The 15,306-nt window shown below is 42.6% G+C and overlaps 1 protein-coding gene across 1 annotated transcript; it reads left to right on the top strand.

Moving 5' to 3' along the window:
- The first annotated feature begins 241 nt into the window (after nt 1-241).
- Nucleotides 242-14,793, top strand: dipk2b (divergent protein kinase domain 2B). The gene is made up of 5 exons (XM_088605588.1): nt 242-1,284; nt 5,262-5,526; nt 7,110-7,283; nt 8,422-8,710; nt 10,645-14,793. Exons 1-5 carry the CDS (start codon nt 1,070-1,072, stop codon nt 10,989-10,991), a joined length of 1,290 nt encoding a protein of 429 aa, XP_088461714.1. The 5' UTR covers nt 242-1,069; the 3' UTR covers nt 10,992-14,793.
- The last annotated feature ends 513 nt before the right edge of the window (nt 14,794-15,306 follow it).

The raw sequence follows: 15,306 nt of genomic DNA, 5'->3' as shown, positions 1-15,306 counted from the left end.
CTGAAAATCTAAATATACTTTATCCTATGCTTATGCATTAGTGCTGTTGATTGAAAGAACTATAATTTAATAATTATATGAGATATAACATTTCTAAATAGAAATGTTGCTGACTATTTGCCAAACTTCTGCATTCATTGACAGGATCCCCTGGTTTAGTGCTAATTGTAGTTTCCATAATGCTACTTTTAGCAGATATAAAGACTCTTTTTTGTTGATGACTGCTACACTATCAATATTCCCACCAATGGGAAATAACCTCGACTTGGATTATGGGTGTGACTCATTCAGCCTGCAACTTGCACTGCCTCTTGTATCCTTAAATGGGCGAAACACGGCTTCAATACTACTCTTCCTCTCTCTTCACTTTCTCTTTTATTTCAACAATACAGTTAGCGGTATTAATAAATGTTCCGGCATTCATCTTCCATATTTCATCAAGCTTTAAAATGAAACATTTCCGAACACTTCCTATGACGAAGTGCACTGTTTTCCCCCAGTGTCTTTTTTTTTCATTCTCACTTCCTTCATCTTCATATTATTTTCTTCATATTGCTGTTTTCTGCCACGGGATTGCGGCATCAGGAAACTTTGTGGTCTCCGAGAAGACGGATGAGCAGGGCAAGCTACCGGATGGAACAAGTCAAAACAAAAGTAGTGAAGAGTGATGTCGAGAGTACTTTCTGACTTGTGCAACTGCTGGTGTTTCTTCCCAACCACTTTTCACGGTGTCCCTCACAGGCACAGCCGAAAGGAAATCCCATCTTTGTGCTCCTCCTCTTATCTCGACGGTGTAGCGAGAGGGTGGGACCCATGAAAGTGGTCACAAACATCTGTGGGGTGAGGAAGCGTTGCCACGGCAGCGGAGTTATCTGCATCCTCCATGTATTTCCTCACAGCTTGAGGACCCCAACGGGGGGTGAAGTGAACTTAGGGAGGAGTCAGATGCTTGTATGCTCGCTTGGACAGCAGCTGAAGTCCTCCACGCCAAATCGTGCTGGGCCTTCACCAGCCTGGGGCTGCCTGCTTGTTTTTGACACATCACAGGGGATCCTGCACGTTCAGAGCCATGTGTCCAGTTGGGGCCCAGGGGGTGTGGGCGCTGCTGTGGGGTCTAAGCTTGCTCAGCTGGACAGAAGTGGCGGCTTCACCCTCCAACTCTCCTGCGCCCCCCGCCCACAGAAAGCCTCTCTACAGCTTTGGCAGGAGCTTTCTGGGCTTGGATAAATGCAACGCATGCGCCGGTACATCCATCTGCAAAAAATTCTTCAAAGAAGAAATCAGGTAGGTCAATAAAGTCTTTGACACACTGCTCTTCTTTCTACCTTGTCTTACTGCTGGGGTTCAGTTAGGATTCACTCCACATTTGTGACACTGCATGCCAAGCCACCTTTAAGGCAGCAAGCATTTTTGTTCTGTTAAAAAAAATCTTTCTCAAGACGAAATAATTTCATTATACACAGCCCCCTTTTTGTGAAGTTACTTACCAAATGACTCTTAGGGAATACACAGTTCAGACCAAATGAATGCTGCATTCTGTAATACTTGGGCAAAAGCTTTAAACCAAAGTGTTTGAGAAGATAGAAGCCTTTTAAAACTAGAAAGAACTAACTGCAGTGAGTGTGTCTTCTGAAACACTGCCGAGCAGCTTTTGAACACCCAAGCGAAGTGCAGAGGTGAAGGTGCTAGCAGCAATCCTGAATGCTTTCTGCTGAAAACAATGTCTGCTTGCAAACAAACTTTATTTTCAAAAGACAGAAATCTCATCTGTGGGTGGATATTGTCAGTTACGGGGTTTTTAGTCTCACAAATTTAGTCCAGTTTCTTAACTGATCAGAGCAGAAAGATATCTATAATTCTCATTCCTACAAGTCTGTCATTTTTATGCTGTCGTTTTGGACAGGTTTGGCAAAGGAATTCAACCAAAATTTATTCACAGTGCTCTGCCATATTAAAATGAACTAGAATTGCTACATGACTTTATACATAAAGTAGAACTGATGTCAGGACAAACGTATCTGGTTGTATTTTGTACACAATGATGAAGCACTAAAATCATATTCAAAGCAACGTAATTGGGAAAGCCCAGACAATTCCAAATTATCTGGAGTTTTGGGTGCTTTTATGGGTGAAATCTGTGAGGGTATTAGATTCTCAGATCCACTCAACCTATTCTGACTTCTTCAAAAATTATAAAGTGCCCACTGTGTTCTCTCTCCGTTTTCAAACACTAAGAGAAAATCTATTAACATCAAAATATTGCACAGCACTGAAAACTGCACAGCAAAGCCATTTCTCCCATCAGCACAAAGGCTCTCAGCATAAGATAACCTAAAGATCTCAGCAGCATGAGTACCAAGCAAAACTCCATTGTGATTTAAAAATATTGCCCGCACTATTTCAACAAAACAAAGAAAATGGAAGAGTACAGCTGAGGTGAAATGGAAACAATTTTTCTGTACCAAGGCCTGTCCATATTGTTTCCAAACTAAGATTGTGGGAAGCTGCAAAAATTGAAAAATATAACCCAAGAATAAATATTACCTAAGACAAAGCAAACACAGATGAAACTTTGTCAGATGAAACTTTTGCTGTAGCTGGGAGTTCACCTGAAATCAAGGAAGATTTCCAGGTTGCAGTGGGAATCCCATGACTCTTTGCCCTTTATGATGTAATTATGCAATTTTACATTGGTAAGTCCTCCTCTCGTATAAAACACTGGAAAATCACCCAGCAAAACCCCTCTTGGCATGCTTTCTTTTTAAATACTAGGAAACCTGTAGCTGTAGTGGCATAAAAAAAGAAAAATAATTTAAGATGTATAAGGGGTTAGGTTTTGATTTTACTTTAAAAAAAGTGGGGCCCAATAATTTAATTGCTCCTTAATTCCTCATGTAATGCTCAGCCTTTGGCACAGATCAAGAATTGGCAACAGAGGATGTTCATGCAACTAAAAACGTATTTGGAGAGCTGAGCAGTATGAAGAAGGGCAGTCCTGACCTAGAAATAGAGTATACAGCTCAACTCCAGTGTTAGTACAGATGGCATTGCTTTATGCCTCACTCAAGATGCAGTTGTGGGAACATAGGATGATAACACTGCTGTATGTTGCACTCAGTTTCCCTTTGTGCAGGGAATGTCTCATGTGAAAACATGATTTCACAGTGACACAACAAGAATATAACCTTGTAATACACGTCTATACCCAAAGGATCCTAAAGCATTTTAGATATTAGAGTAGACCCACTTCATTCTGTACTTCAGGAAGTGGGGCCTCACCTGGGTCACACAAGACAGCCACCATAACACACCAGATAAGGTGGAGGAGCTAGAAACTGCTTCCTGGTTCAATCAAAGAGGCCGGACAGTGCAGACCTAAGGTTAAATTTAGCCTGGACACTGGATTTATCACCCCTACTTTTCTGAAAACTCTTCAAGGACCAAGTAATCAGGAACTCATTTTAATATCTCACCTAAGAATGCCACCTCCTGAAACAATGTTTCCTTAGTCACTATACTGGGTAATTGTTGTGGAGATTTTGTTCCAAAGGGAAGGCTTTTTGGCTGACAATTTTATCCAAAGCAACTTACATGTGCAGCCATTTATACAGCTGGGTGTACTGGAGTACTTGAGGTGATGTTTGTTTCTCAAGGGTCGAACAGCAGTGTCTCAGCTGATATTCAAACTCTCAACCTTGCAGTTACAAGTCCAGAACCCTAACCACCACACCGTACTGCTGCCCTGGGGACACATCGGTAGGACTAACTGAACTGATCTCCACACTTGTTAGCGTCCTGTCATCTATAGTAGGTACGAGTGTGACAGAACTGCTGGGTGTCACATTGTGAAATGTGCCTGCTCTTCTAGTAGCAGGGTTATTTTCCACAATTACCAATGACCGCGTACATGCCGTTACCAAACGCCTCCTTGCCTCCATCAGACCCGTCACCCCGAGAAAGTCTTTGAAAAAGACATCTCCAACAGAATTGACCATCTCCACAGGCCCTACCGCTGTCTGGGTGCGACACTGGATCCTCACAGTGCTGTAGTTTCCCGTTAGACACAGGAGGTGTCAGCCCATCACTGAGGTCATGCAGAAAATGAGCACTTTAACCCAAAGCATTTCACTGACTATTTTTGCCAGATATTTAAATGATGCAGGATGAAAACTCTCAAGTTTTTAGAGAATGAAATGTGTTTCCATGCATGTGGCCGCATTTTGCGTTCTCAGCCCCCTGTGCTCCATTTGTTTTGAGGCTGCACAGTTTCTGAATTCACTGAAATGCGAGAACAGCTTTTGACAGCGCGTAGCCTCTACTCTGATGATTCATGCCACACCTAGTAGTAGTGCTGAAAACCTTGCTCATCTGCCCTGTGGCAGATTCCTTTCTTTTCAACACTTAGATCTGATCAGGGCACATCCCTTCTGAAGGTCTACTGGGTTGATTTCTGGTACCATTTCCATTCCATCCAGTCCGTTTAGATTATTTTATGCCTGTTCAGATATTTGTAGTCGGCTGCCCTTGCTTGCAGATTTTTTTGCTTCCTTTTCTGGAGAGAAGGAAATTCAGGCTAATGCTATTCGATTTCACTTGTTTTTAATAAAAGCATTCCGTGTCCCCCTCACTTTAGACAAAAATGTACTTTTCGTGTTTTCCGTTTAGGAGTACATTCTCACGGAAGGTATAGGAGACAGATGTGGTAAAGCAAGTATAACAATTTCATTTGGTGTCTTTTTTAGACCACCCTGAGCATCAGCTCTTCATCCCACTGCCCTCAGGCAAGAGATACAAGTGCATACAGAGACTTACCACCAGATTCTTCAATAGCTTCTACCCACAGGCAGTGTGATTGGCGAACACATAAACACATTTGGCCATGCCCCTTGGACCACACCTACACCTTCTACCTCATTCCAATTTCTTCTATAATTTATTGCACATCTGCACTTAATGTTTACATGTCTGCATTGTTTACATTCAAACGGTTTACTTGTTTAATTCTACATTGTCTACTGTTTTTTTTGTATATTGTCTTGATGCACGGTCTGCACTTTTTTTAACAATCGAGGGACTTTCTGTTAGTAAGAATTCCATTGTACCAGTACATGTACCAGTTACATATGGCAATAAAGTTCAAGCTTAAGGCCACTTTATGAGAACCGGTGGTATAAGGATGTCTGCCTGCTCTTGGCCTTGTGTTGCACTTGTTCTGTATTTGTTGCGGTCAGCTCAGTGCAGATTTTGACACTCCCTATCAGATTTGAAAGGTGGCTGTCCCCCAGGCTGCAGCTGCCCCTTACCTACAAGAATAGCTACCAGGGGAACTACACCGACGACTCGGAGTCCTGGAGGCCAGTCTTCATCTCCCGCATGATGCCCCACCACAAACACGAGGCCTCGGACCACAAGATCTGCAGCTCAGCCGGCCAGCGCCATTCGTGCAGCATCGAGGGCGTGCTGAGGAACACCAAAAGGTTCCAGAGCTGGGTCCTCTCCAGCCTGCTCACCCCCCACATGGTCCAGGTGAGTGCCCAAGAACCATCTCCCAGCCAGCGGAGTCTCCAGTGTCCAGAGAAACGCCTCGCCACAGAGGACCTGACTCCAACTTGTCGGCAGAATAGCCTGAATATTGCCAGTACTGCACACACTGCACCCTGGGAAAAGGCTATTATCTAACAAGCTGTGAATGGCCTCCAGCATCTGTCTTTGTAAAAGTACTGCTAACTCATTGATAATGGAGCTGTGGTAGCTCAGACGACAAGGGCATCTGGCTCCTGACTGGAAGGTGCCGGGTTCAATCGCAGGTAGGGGCAAGTGATTGATGTAGCTTGCGCTAATTCCTTCCAGATGGCTCCCAGTTCCACTCTGCGTGCTTTCCAGATGAGCACCGGAGGTTAATCCTTCTGGAGGTAATAGGCCGGCTGGAGCGTGATTCTGACCACATTACCTCTACTTCCAGTGTTGGATGGTTGAGAAAAATGGTGGCTCTTGCCCACCATTCCCCCATGGGCCTTTATGGCCTGAAAAGGGGACCTTACTTACCTACTCATTGATGATGATGTAGATCAGCTCAAATGTCTCTGCTCTTTGTCACCCAAAAGTATTAACCCCCTTTAAAAAAATATTTTATTGTGTTTCAATATGGAATCATAATGTACTGTATTTGATTGACAGAAACCACTCAAAGTTAAAAAATCCTCCAGATCCTCCTGAATGAATTCGAAATATAAAACAAAGTAACTGATAGCGTATTTACCCACTTGTACCAGTAAGCAATATAAAGTGATAACATTATTCCTGGATGTGTGGAAATATGGAAGAATAGGAAGAAACAAGATCCTTTCCAAGAATACAGGATTCTGATCGATTCTACATGCAGCCTGTTTTATAGAAAGTACAGGATGCGACAGAGTAAATGGCAAGCTGCAGCCTGACTCATGCCCGAGTCCCAGTTAGAAATGTGAGATATCTTGGAGAGGTTAAGTGGGCACCCCTTGAGAACAGGGGAGTCACTTCCACCCTGACCACTCGGTTACTTATCTAGTGTCATCTTATTCATTGTCCAGCTTTAGCTGCTGGCTCCAGGCCTCGATGTTTTGTAAGCACTGGACTATGAACCAAAGTTTTTGAATTAAGATCTTTTAAAGCCCCAGCCTTGAAGAAAGGGTTAAAAATGTCCACCTGAGCCCATGTTTAGTGCAGTGGTTTGAAAGTGAGAACTCCAAACCTAACTGCCTGCAGAAGAGGTGACACCCACCCCCTCCAAAGAGGCCTACTACCTAGCTCCTGGAGATCAGCTTTTACATAAGGCCAATCCGAAGCGACCTGGAAAATAAAGAAGCCTACTAATCAGTGTACCAATTAAGTCATTATCAGTTCAGCTGGATCAAACCAAAAAACAAGAAACCACCCAAAACTGTCCACAGCTATGGTGACAGGACCCTTGTCTTAGAAGAGAAGGACATAAAGGCCACAGAGCACAGTCCAGACTCCCAGAACCAGGTCTGCCACCTGTTCTCTGCTATAAAGCACTCGTGTGGTTTCCACAGTTGAGGTGGCTTAATGAGGTAAGCAGCAGGGCTCAAGCCTGAGGTGTCTGTCCACAGGGTTTGACCAGTCCCATGCTGCGCTGTACCTCCCAGCGGCTCCTGGATCGCATTGTGCGGCGCTACGCAGAAGTTTCAGATGCGGGGAGCGTTCAAATGAAGCATTTTGCCGAGCGGGATAAACTCAGACTGCTCTACACCCTCTCCGTCAACCAGCATCCCCTGATGTTACAGGTAGGAGGGCGGCACTCATGAGGCCATTTTAAACATCCAGACAATAACAGAAATAAAAACACCTGCCACCAGCGCAGTGGCAGCATGATGACAGTGAATATCCAACTGACTTTTAATACTGATGTGCGATTCAGACAGGTGTCTTAATCTTTCCTTGGTTCAATATTCACAGGCATCAAAAACACGATTTTAAAGGGGAACTGCAGTTCCAATTTCTCAGCCCAGTTACTAAATCTCGTTAACAAAATAAATTCATTGATGGTATAGAAAAAATATACAGATTTCGATTTAAGCACAAACACGTGAACTTTGTGAAAATACTGGAAAGTCGCCATGGTGTCGCAAACCCCTGGTCTCGGCACGGGAGAGAGCAAGAGTTCATGAGAATTGCGACGTGAAGCGGCCCTTCCTGCTCACTAGTCACTGTAATGACTAATGGAATGCGATATAAAACAAATAAGTAGAGGTTGTGCAGCAGACATTTCACTGCAGAAACTTTCCAACATGATCTGCATGCAGAGCTAACAAGTAAGTTCCATTTATCAACCGTCTTGAAGTGAAAATATTTCCAAAAGAAATATTGAAAGAGGCGTGTTCAAAAACCTGCTTGTAATAAGCTGCTTCACGTCACCAGACTATTTTTTTTCCCCACCATTCTGAATTGCTGAACATGGTAATAAAGTGTAGTGAAAGTGTTTTTTTTTTCGAAATAATGACAACTACGATTTTTAAAATACTGTAGCAAACAGCACCATAACATCCTCAAGGCAACAGTGTAGAATAGTGGGCAGGCCTCTGGACCAGTACCTGGAAGGCTGAGGGTTCAAATCCCAGGTGGGACACAGCTCTTGTTCTTGCTAGGAAGGTACTTCAGCTCTGGTAAAATATCCAGCTATATAAAAACCTAACAGAATTTGCTTCATTCAAAAGTACCTGCTATGTTAAGTAAACTGCAAACTCTCCTATTTAAAAAAATAAGACATAAACCAAATTTTGGACTTCTAAACCATCTCAACAGAAAAACCTGCTGGATTGCACTCACCTGACTCGATGACTTTAAAATCTGAGGTAGAGAAATGCCTCGGAATATCTTTACCCCTTCCTGACTTGGCCTATACTTCTTCTGCTTAATGATCAGATTTTTCCCGGATCAGAGGGATGGCCTTTTCCAAAATACTATGGCTCCTGTGGAAGAGTGATGGTAACCACCAGCACGAACCCCATAAAGCAGTTCTACAGCGCTGCTTTCGAGGCCAGAGCAGACGTTGCTTATCAGCTGCTGAGCATCACCCAGTCTCTGAGGACCAATGGCTTTAACTATGTCCTGTACTACACCAGCGTCAGTGAGGACATGTTTGGCACTTTTGAGGATGGAAGGCTGTTCATCACAGATGCCAGCACCATAGGAGTCATCGACAAGCAGGAAGGTAAGCAGCTTGAACTCAGACTCCTCTTTTTCAGATTTAGCTTTGTGTTGAAAAATGGTTGCCCACCATAAGCTTTTACCTATGGTCGACAGGAGTTACAGAAGCTCTTAAACCTGTAACTGGCTGTGTTAAGGATTGAAAAACAGACTGAAATGGCTGCAAAAATTAAGAAGGCTCGTAGGTACAGACTTACCTGCACAAACCAAATGATTTCAGTAGCGATTTTGCTGTTGATCCTCTTGGTAGTGCTTAAAACAGGAGCTGAAATCAAGGTTTTCTTCTATTGTGAATTAACACACAGCCTCCAGAACAACCAATCTGATGCAGTGGCCTTCAATACCTATTCCACATCGGTGCAGGGTCTTTGAGTTCCCTGAGCTGTCATGTATGCGGCTATCCTAAATGGTTCTCTAAACTGGAAAACGAAATGTCTGTTTTGTGCTCTTGATTTGATTCAGAGTGTACATTTGCAGGCCTGGACAGAAGTGGTAGGTCTCCTGAGGACTAGATAGCGAGGTTGGAACAAAAAATTAACAGGTCCCTGCAGGGGTAGTGTTACAGTCCCTCCAGCACTGGGATTTTAAACAGCTGTGCTAAAGCTGGAGATATCAAACATGAAGAGACACAATGTATAATTAACCCCCTCCCTCCTGCTTCTTTCCTACCTACTAACTTGAACAGCAGCTTATATTGCAAATCAGGATGCTGTGGCATTTTTGACAGTGTTCAATTTTCTTCTTTTAAACACAGCTCATACTATCCACTCTACTTGTTTCCGATTAAGTACTTTCACAATAATTTCATTTTACACCATCTTCTTCAATGTGCCAGGAAAGTCCAGATCAACATTCATTTCAAGGACTGTTTCATTGTAAAGCTCATCAATATTCAATTGTACAGCCACAGGTATTCATACTGATATGGGCTCCTGAGAATGAGATAAGTTTTCAATCCAGTGGAGGAACTCCCTAACATGGAAAGACACAGAAAAATGTGGGATCATCAGTGCAGTTGCATTTTTCACATTTAATTCTTCACAAATGAGATGCACTTACACTGATTTCCCTATCCCCTCTAGAAAATAAGTAGAACAAATCACTACCAAAAACATCCCTCTAAGCCATTAACAATGCCCTTCTTAGTGCAGTGTAACCAATTAATCCAAGATACTAACAAGATTGGTTTCCTGTGGAAATACACAATCTGATGGATGAGTTGTTACTCAAAGGAGCTCTTCCTATTATATGTACTGTTAATACGGCATCCATATGCCTTTCAAACCTTTCATTGACTCATTACTTTATACATTTCCAAGGTCCAGAGGTTGGAGTAAAATGCTTAAACGTTGCAGCTTTATAATTTCTGGAGCATGTGATGAGGATAAAATAAAGACCTTACTAAAGGAGGAAACTATCAAATAAAGTGTAGTGAAAGTGGTTTTTTTTTTTCGAAATAATGAGCTGCAGGTCACAAGTAACTATACAGGAACCCATTCATCCTTGTTCTGCTTAGAGTAGCCTACTGACCTTCAACTTGCATCATAACTTTCTCTAAGAATTTCAAAGATGAAACCCACCTACACATGAGTTGCTAGCAAAACTAGATGGGCAAACTTGGATTTTTATAGTTCTCACCAGAAAATCCTTTTTGAAACCTGTAACTATTTTTTAACCTGAGATGAAACTGTATAATGGTGATAAAGACAACATAGACATCATTGTAATCATGAGGAAAAACTCCACATTTTTTCCATTCAAAACGGTGGATGTTAATATGATAAGTTGCAGTTTCCTCTTACAGAATTGCATGTCTTTTGCTCCCAGATTCCCAGAAAAATAAACTCCGAGCATTTGGCCAAGTGCATCTCCCAAGTCACTTAAATGGCGGTGAGCATTTCAGCGATTTACAAGTAGCACTTCTCTTATTGACTGCAGGATTCCTGGACGATGCCGTGCAGCAGGAGAACTACACAGATGTCTTCTCGTGCTTGAATTTAAACTGCAGGAGGCCCCCGCCTTGCCACACAGTCAGAGACTCCCAAAGCGTGCTCCTCATCTGCAGAGACATTCTGCCTAAGCTGCTGATTTCCAACGACAATCCGACTGGATCCCGCCAGAAGGACATAAGCAGCCTGTTGCACATCTGCGCGGATAGGACGCTTTTGGACAGGAGCATCATAAAGGCAGCCAACACTCTCATGAGCCTCTTGAGACCCCTGCGGCCCTGCAATCAGCACTTTAGTTACAGATACCCGGAATGCAGATACGGGAGTGAGTTCTGAGTCACGACAAGCCCATCAGACTTACAACAGTTACTGTCATTGTTAAAGCGAGAAGTACTGGACACAAGTGAGACGACGGTAATTACGGTCTCAGATTGATCCTTGTTTGAAAAAGAAGAACGTCTTAACACATCATGGCGATTCAATAGCCATTCCAGGGCTTAAAATTAAAATATACAAAAAGACAATGGATCCTCGTCTGGGTTTTGAACAACTGGTAAGTTATTTCTTGCAACACTGAGGTGATATATGTGCCAATAACCAAGAGACCTGTTAATGTAGACAACATGCTAGACAGACGGGAATTATGAAGAGAAAAAAGCACTGGTAATGCTTTTAAAGAGGCGCCTTACTTCACAGTGTTCCTGAACCTTTCTTTTTGAGTTCCAACAGGACTCTGAAATGCTGGTCACCTCTGACTTGTCCAATATGACACCTGCAGCAGTCACAAAGAGAGAAGGGAAATGTTTCAAGGAGCTGGGCTGAACGAAGAATACCAAAGCCATGCAGCTTTTGGGTGCAATCTGTCCAACAGCCTTCTGCAGTCACATGCAAAAATAAAGTTAACATGGAAAAATACATGCTATTTTAATTTGGAACATTGCCATTTCAAGTACTAAGACATCACTCTTACTAGAAGATGGCTTCTGCATAAAACGCTGCAGGGCTCAGTGTATTCAGCAAGTTACAGAAGTGATGTTGCTCCCCTCTGTAACCTAGAAAGTGTAAAGCTTGTTTGGTGCAGAGCAGTTACCTGCAGTCTAGGGCAGGGGTTCCCAATCCTGGTCCTGGAGCCCACACATCAGGTAGTTTTCATTCCAGCCAAACCTAATTAACTGAAGCCTTAGTGCTTTTGGTCATTGTTATTATCATTGCAATTGGTAAAGCACAGTGGTAAGTGACGATTTTAAAATTAACATCAATTCGAAAGGAATTAGTAACAGGGATATACAGCATGTAGTTTATACGTACTGATGGAAAAAAGAAACATTTTATGAGAATACTGTAGTTATAGTATATGTACTTTCACAAAAAGTTTTAAACCCTCTAACCAGCAATACAGCTTGTGCAGTGAGGCATTGCAACTTGCCAAACAAAAGCTCGTTAGGTGCACTTTTACCCAACGAGGTCCAGGTGGAACAAATGCATGAGCAGGACACCTTTAAGAAGGCCTTAATTCAAAGCTTAGGTCACTGCAAGAAAAAGGCCACACTTAGTCAGTTTGCTGTGCATTCCATAATGCCTCGGATGTCGCCAAAAGCAAGGGAGAGGGCCATTAGCATGCTGCGGGCAGGCATGTCACGTGCCACTCCTGTGTCCCGACTGCAGAGGTTTCAACAGACCGGCAGGACAGATGACCATCCAAAATCCAGTCATCCTCAAGTGACCACACCAGAGCAGGACCGACATCAGATTAGTCCATCTGAGAGATCGTTTCAGATCTTCCACCTGTACTGCTGCTGAAACTGCCGGCAGACCCAATGCCCGCATCAGCGACAGGACAGTGAGGCTCCATGCTTCTGGCCTTAGAGCAAGGCGGCCTGTCACACCTCCTAGACATCACACCCGACTGGCTTAGGCAAGACGGAGGCTGTGATGGACTCGTCAGCAGTGGCATCAGGTCCTCTTCACGGATGAGTCACTCTTCAGCCTGATCCACACAGATGGGAGGGCCAGAGTGTGGAGGAGGTGTTGCGTTTCTTTTTTCCACCAGTCTAGTTACAATGAAAATTAATGCATCCTCACATGGGATCAATCCAACATTCTGAATGAAACTCACCATAGTGAATGTTCAGATTACTCCTACTTGGGCTATAGGGCTCAAAAACGTACTTCCAAGTGCCTTTTACCGATTAAACCAATTGGGATCCTGGCACTAACGCCCTATTTCTATTGTTAATGTGGATTTTATTTTTCACATTGGTACACGAAACAAAAGCCAAAAGACATTGTAGTCATTGGAAACCTCCCTCGAGGGCATTTCCGTCACTACAGAAATGGTTTAGCAAGCATTTTCCTGTTTCCAGCCAGATGAGGCCAAACCATGATGGTTTCTAGCCAGATGAGGCTGTTACAAAGGTTCATTTCAGTATTAGGGAAAACACATTACAATCATCCTGCTGCCCTTATAAAAACATTTAAAAAATGGAAAGGCAAAGATCGACCAGCAGCAGGTAGCCCACTGCTCTCGGTTTAGAAGTACCATACCAAGATGCTGACAGTTTATCGATTGATTGACCTTCCCCCGACTGGTGAATGGTCTTTAACTACATGAATTTCTATACTTTGCCACTCATTTTTCTGTTGTTATCAATAGAAAAAATATTTTATTATCAGAAATTTAAACGGCAACACAATACATAAAAGAGCTTCCTGGTGGAATACAGAAGTGCACCAAAGACTTATCTCCCTCCTGGTATTCCTAAAGCCTTCATAAACCTCTTGCAACAAAGCAGGTTTTGGAAAAGGGGGATTAGTCCTCCCTCACAAGTGTTAAATGTCAGGGAAACTGTCAAACAGGCCTAACAATGGACATTTGCCATGAACCCATCTACAAGTCAATGGGCTAAGAAAAACACAACTGTAGACTGGTTGACCTCTTTGCAATATTAGAATCGGAAACAATGAAGTCCCTGGGCTGAAGCTGCAATCACAAATCATTGACGTGATTAAAAAAAATCTAGGCTAACAATCACCACAATGTTCTGCAAGAACAAGTTTAGATGCACATTCTCATTTTATTACAGCAGGGTCCTGAAGAAATCACTGTCCAATCAGTCAACTTTTGCAAGGGGCTTTCTATAGATGTTGATCTATAGAAAGAGAGTTTTGTTTCCCTCACTTCTCTTCCAGAGTGACCACCTGAGTGTTGTAAGATGCAACACTTCCAGAAGATGTGAGTCATAAAGACTGAAGCCAAAACCTTTTCCTCTGGGAATGTGTATAAAGGCCCATTCTCTGCAACATAGAATCCATACTGTATAAGACTGGGAAACATCCTCTCCAGTTCTGGATGACTTTCCTAATCCAGTCCCAGATTTAACGGGTAGCCATTAAAGAGTTCTGAAGCCCTGAAACAATTGCAACCAATTAGGATGGTGACAAGTTAAAGTAGGTAGAACTCAGCTGAAACTGAATCCTTAAGCCACTAAGGACCAGACTTAGAGGAAATTGGTTGTTTAATTGAACAATAAATTAAAGTATTAATCTCCTTTCTTTAAAATAGACTACTTATGTAAGGCTGGATTGAAGCTCTCCAGGATCAGGGCTGGAACCCTGTCATAGGACATCTAACTAGACTAGACGCCGGAGTTCTGACTTGGGCGGGTGGACAAATGGTAGATGGTATTAAAAAAAACACAACTGGCCACCTGACAAAATAAATACGCACTCAAATGCTATGTACAGCATTATATCAGCCTTTTATCTCATAATATTACTATTACTGCAAGTTATACATTCTTCCTGGAAAGTTTGGATCTGACACAGTTACAAACACTCATTAACACTAACAATCATTAAGTCCATTGCAAAAATACTTAGTCGGGTATAAAAAATAAATCTTGAAATCTTTCACTGTGGCTTGCATTAAGCGAGTGGCTAACTGTGCCATCAAAGGGCATGTTCCGGTGTTTAAGGAAGCTGGCCCTTCTGTCCTTGTCTTAACCATTTCCCTCAACCTAAACTACAGGAAGGAGAAGGATTTGAGTAACAATCCTTACCCAACATTGCACAGACAACCAAAGTGACCAAATAGCCCTTATCCGAGAAAGAAAGCAATAAATCAACATTTCTAATTTCAGATTTGTGTTTTTTGTTAAATCTGTCACTACATAAAAAGGAAAACAATTTCTGCAGTATTCTGGACGGATGCCTTGAGTTGGAGAACGGACTGAGACAGGCGTTTCAGGGCTGCTTGTAATAACATCTGCATGGACAGTACCATGAAGATTCGCACAATACAGTTCACCAATATAAGTTTGTGTATTTATATGCAGGGGTTTTGTTTGCATACACAGAGAAATACATACACAATTCCAGTACATAATTGGCAAAAAAGACGACAGTCTCAGAGTTTAAGGTTAGAACCTTAACTTCTCAGGGATCAATGTTCTCTGCTGCCTTTGAACAGATTCCACGAGTTTCAGTCTCTCTGAGATCTATATATACTTGAAATGATCACCATATATATCAAATGATCTAGGCTAGACCAAAAGTGCATGGATGTGTCTGTGAGAGTAGAGGGTGGAAGTAACACCATTATAACTATTTTCTACAATGTCAGATTGCAAGTTGTAAGATACAGTCTTGTTTA

Source organism: Lepisosteus platostomus, chromosome 2 (assembly GCF_059453375.1).
Source record: "Lepisosteus platostomus isolate fLepPlt1 chromosome 2, fLepPlt1.hap1, whole genome shotgun sequence".
Lineage (NCBI taxonomy): Eukaryota > Metazoa > Chordata > Actinopteri > Semionotiformes > Lepisosteidae > Lepisosteus > Lepisosteus platostomus.
Note: the sequence above shows the minus strand (reverse complement) of the source record. Positions and strands in the feature narration are given on the sequence as shown.

Coding starts and splice junctions, on each gene's coding strand:
- dipk2b (XM_088605588.1), top strand. CDS start 1,070: ATGTGTCCAGTTGGGGCCCAGGGGGTGTGGGCGCTGCTGTGGGGTCTA. Junction 1,285..5,261: donor TTCTTCAAAGAAGAAATCAG/GTAGGTCAATAA, acceptor ACTCCCTATCAG/ATTTGAAAGGTGGCTGTCCC. Junction 5,527..7,109: donor TCACCCCCCACATGGTCCAG/GTGAGTGCCCAA, acceptor GTCTGTCCACAG/GGTTTGACCAGTCCCATGCT.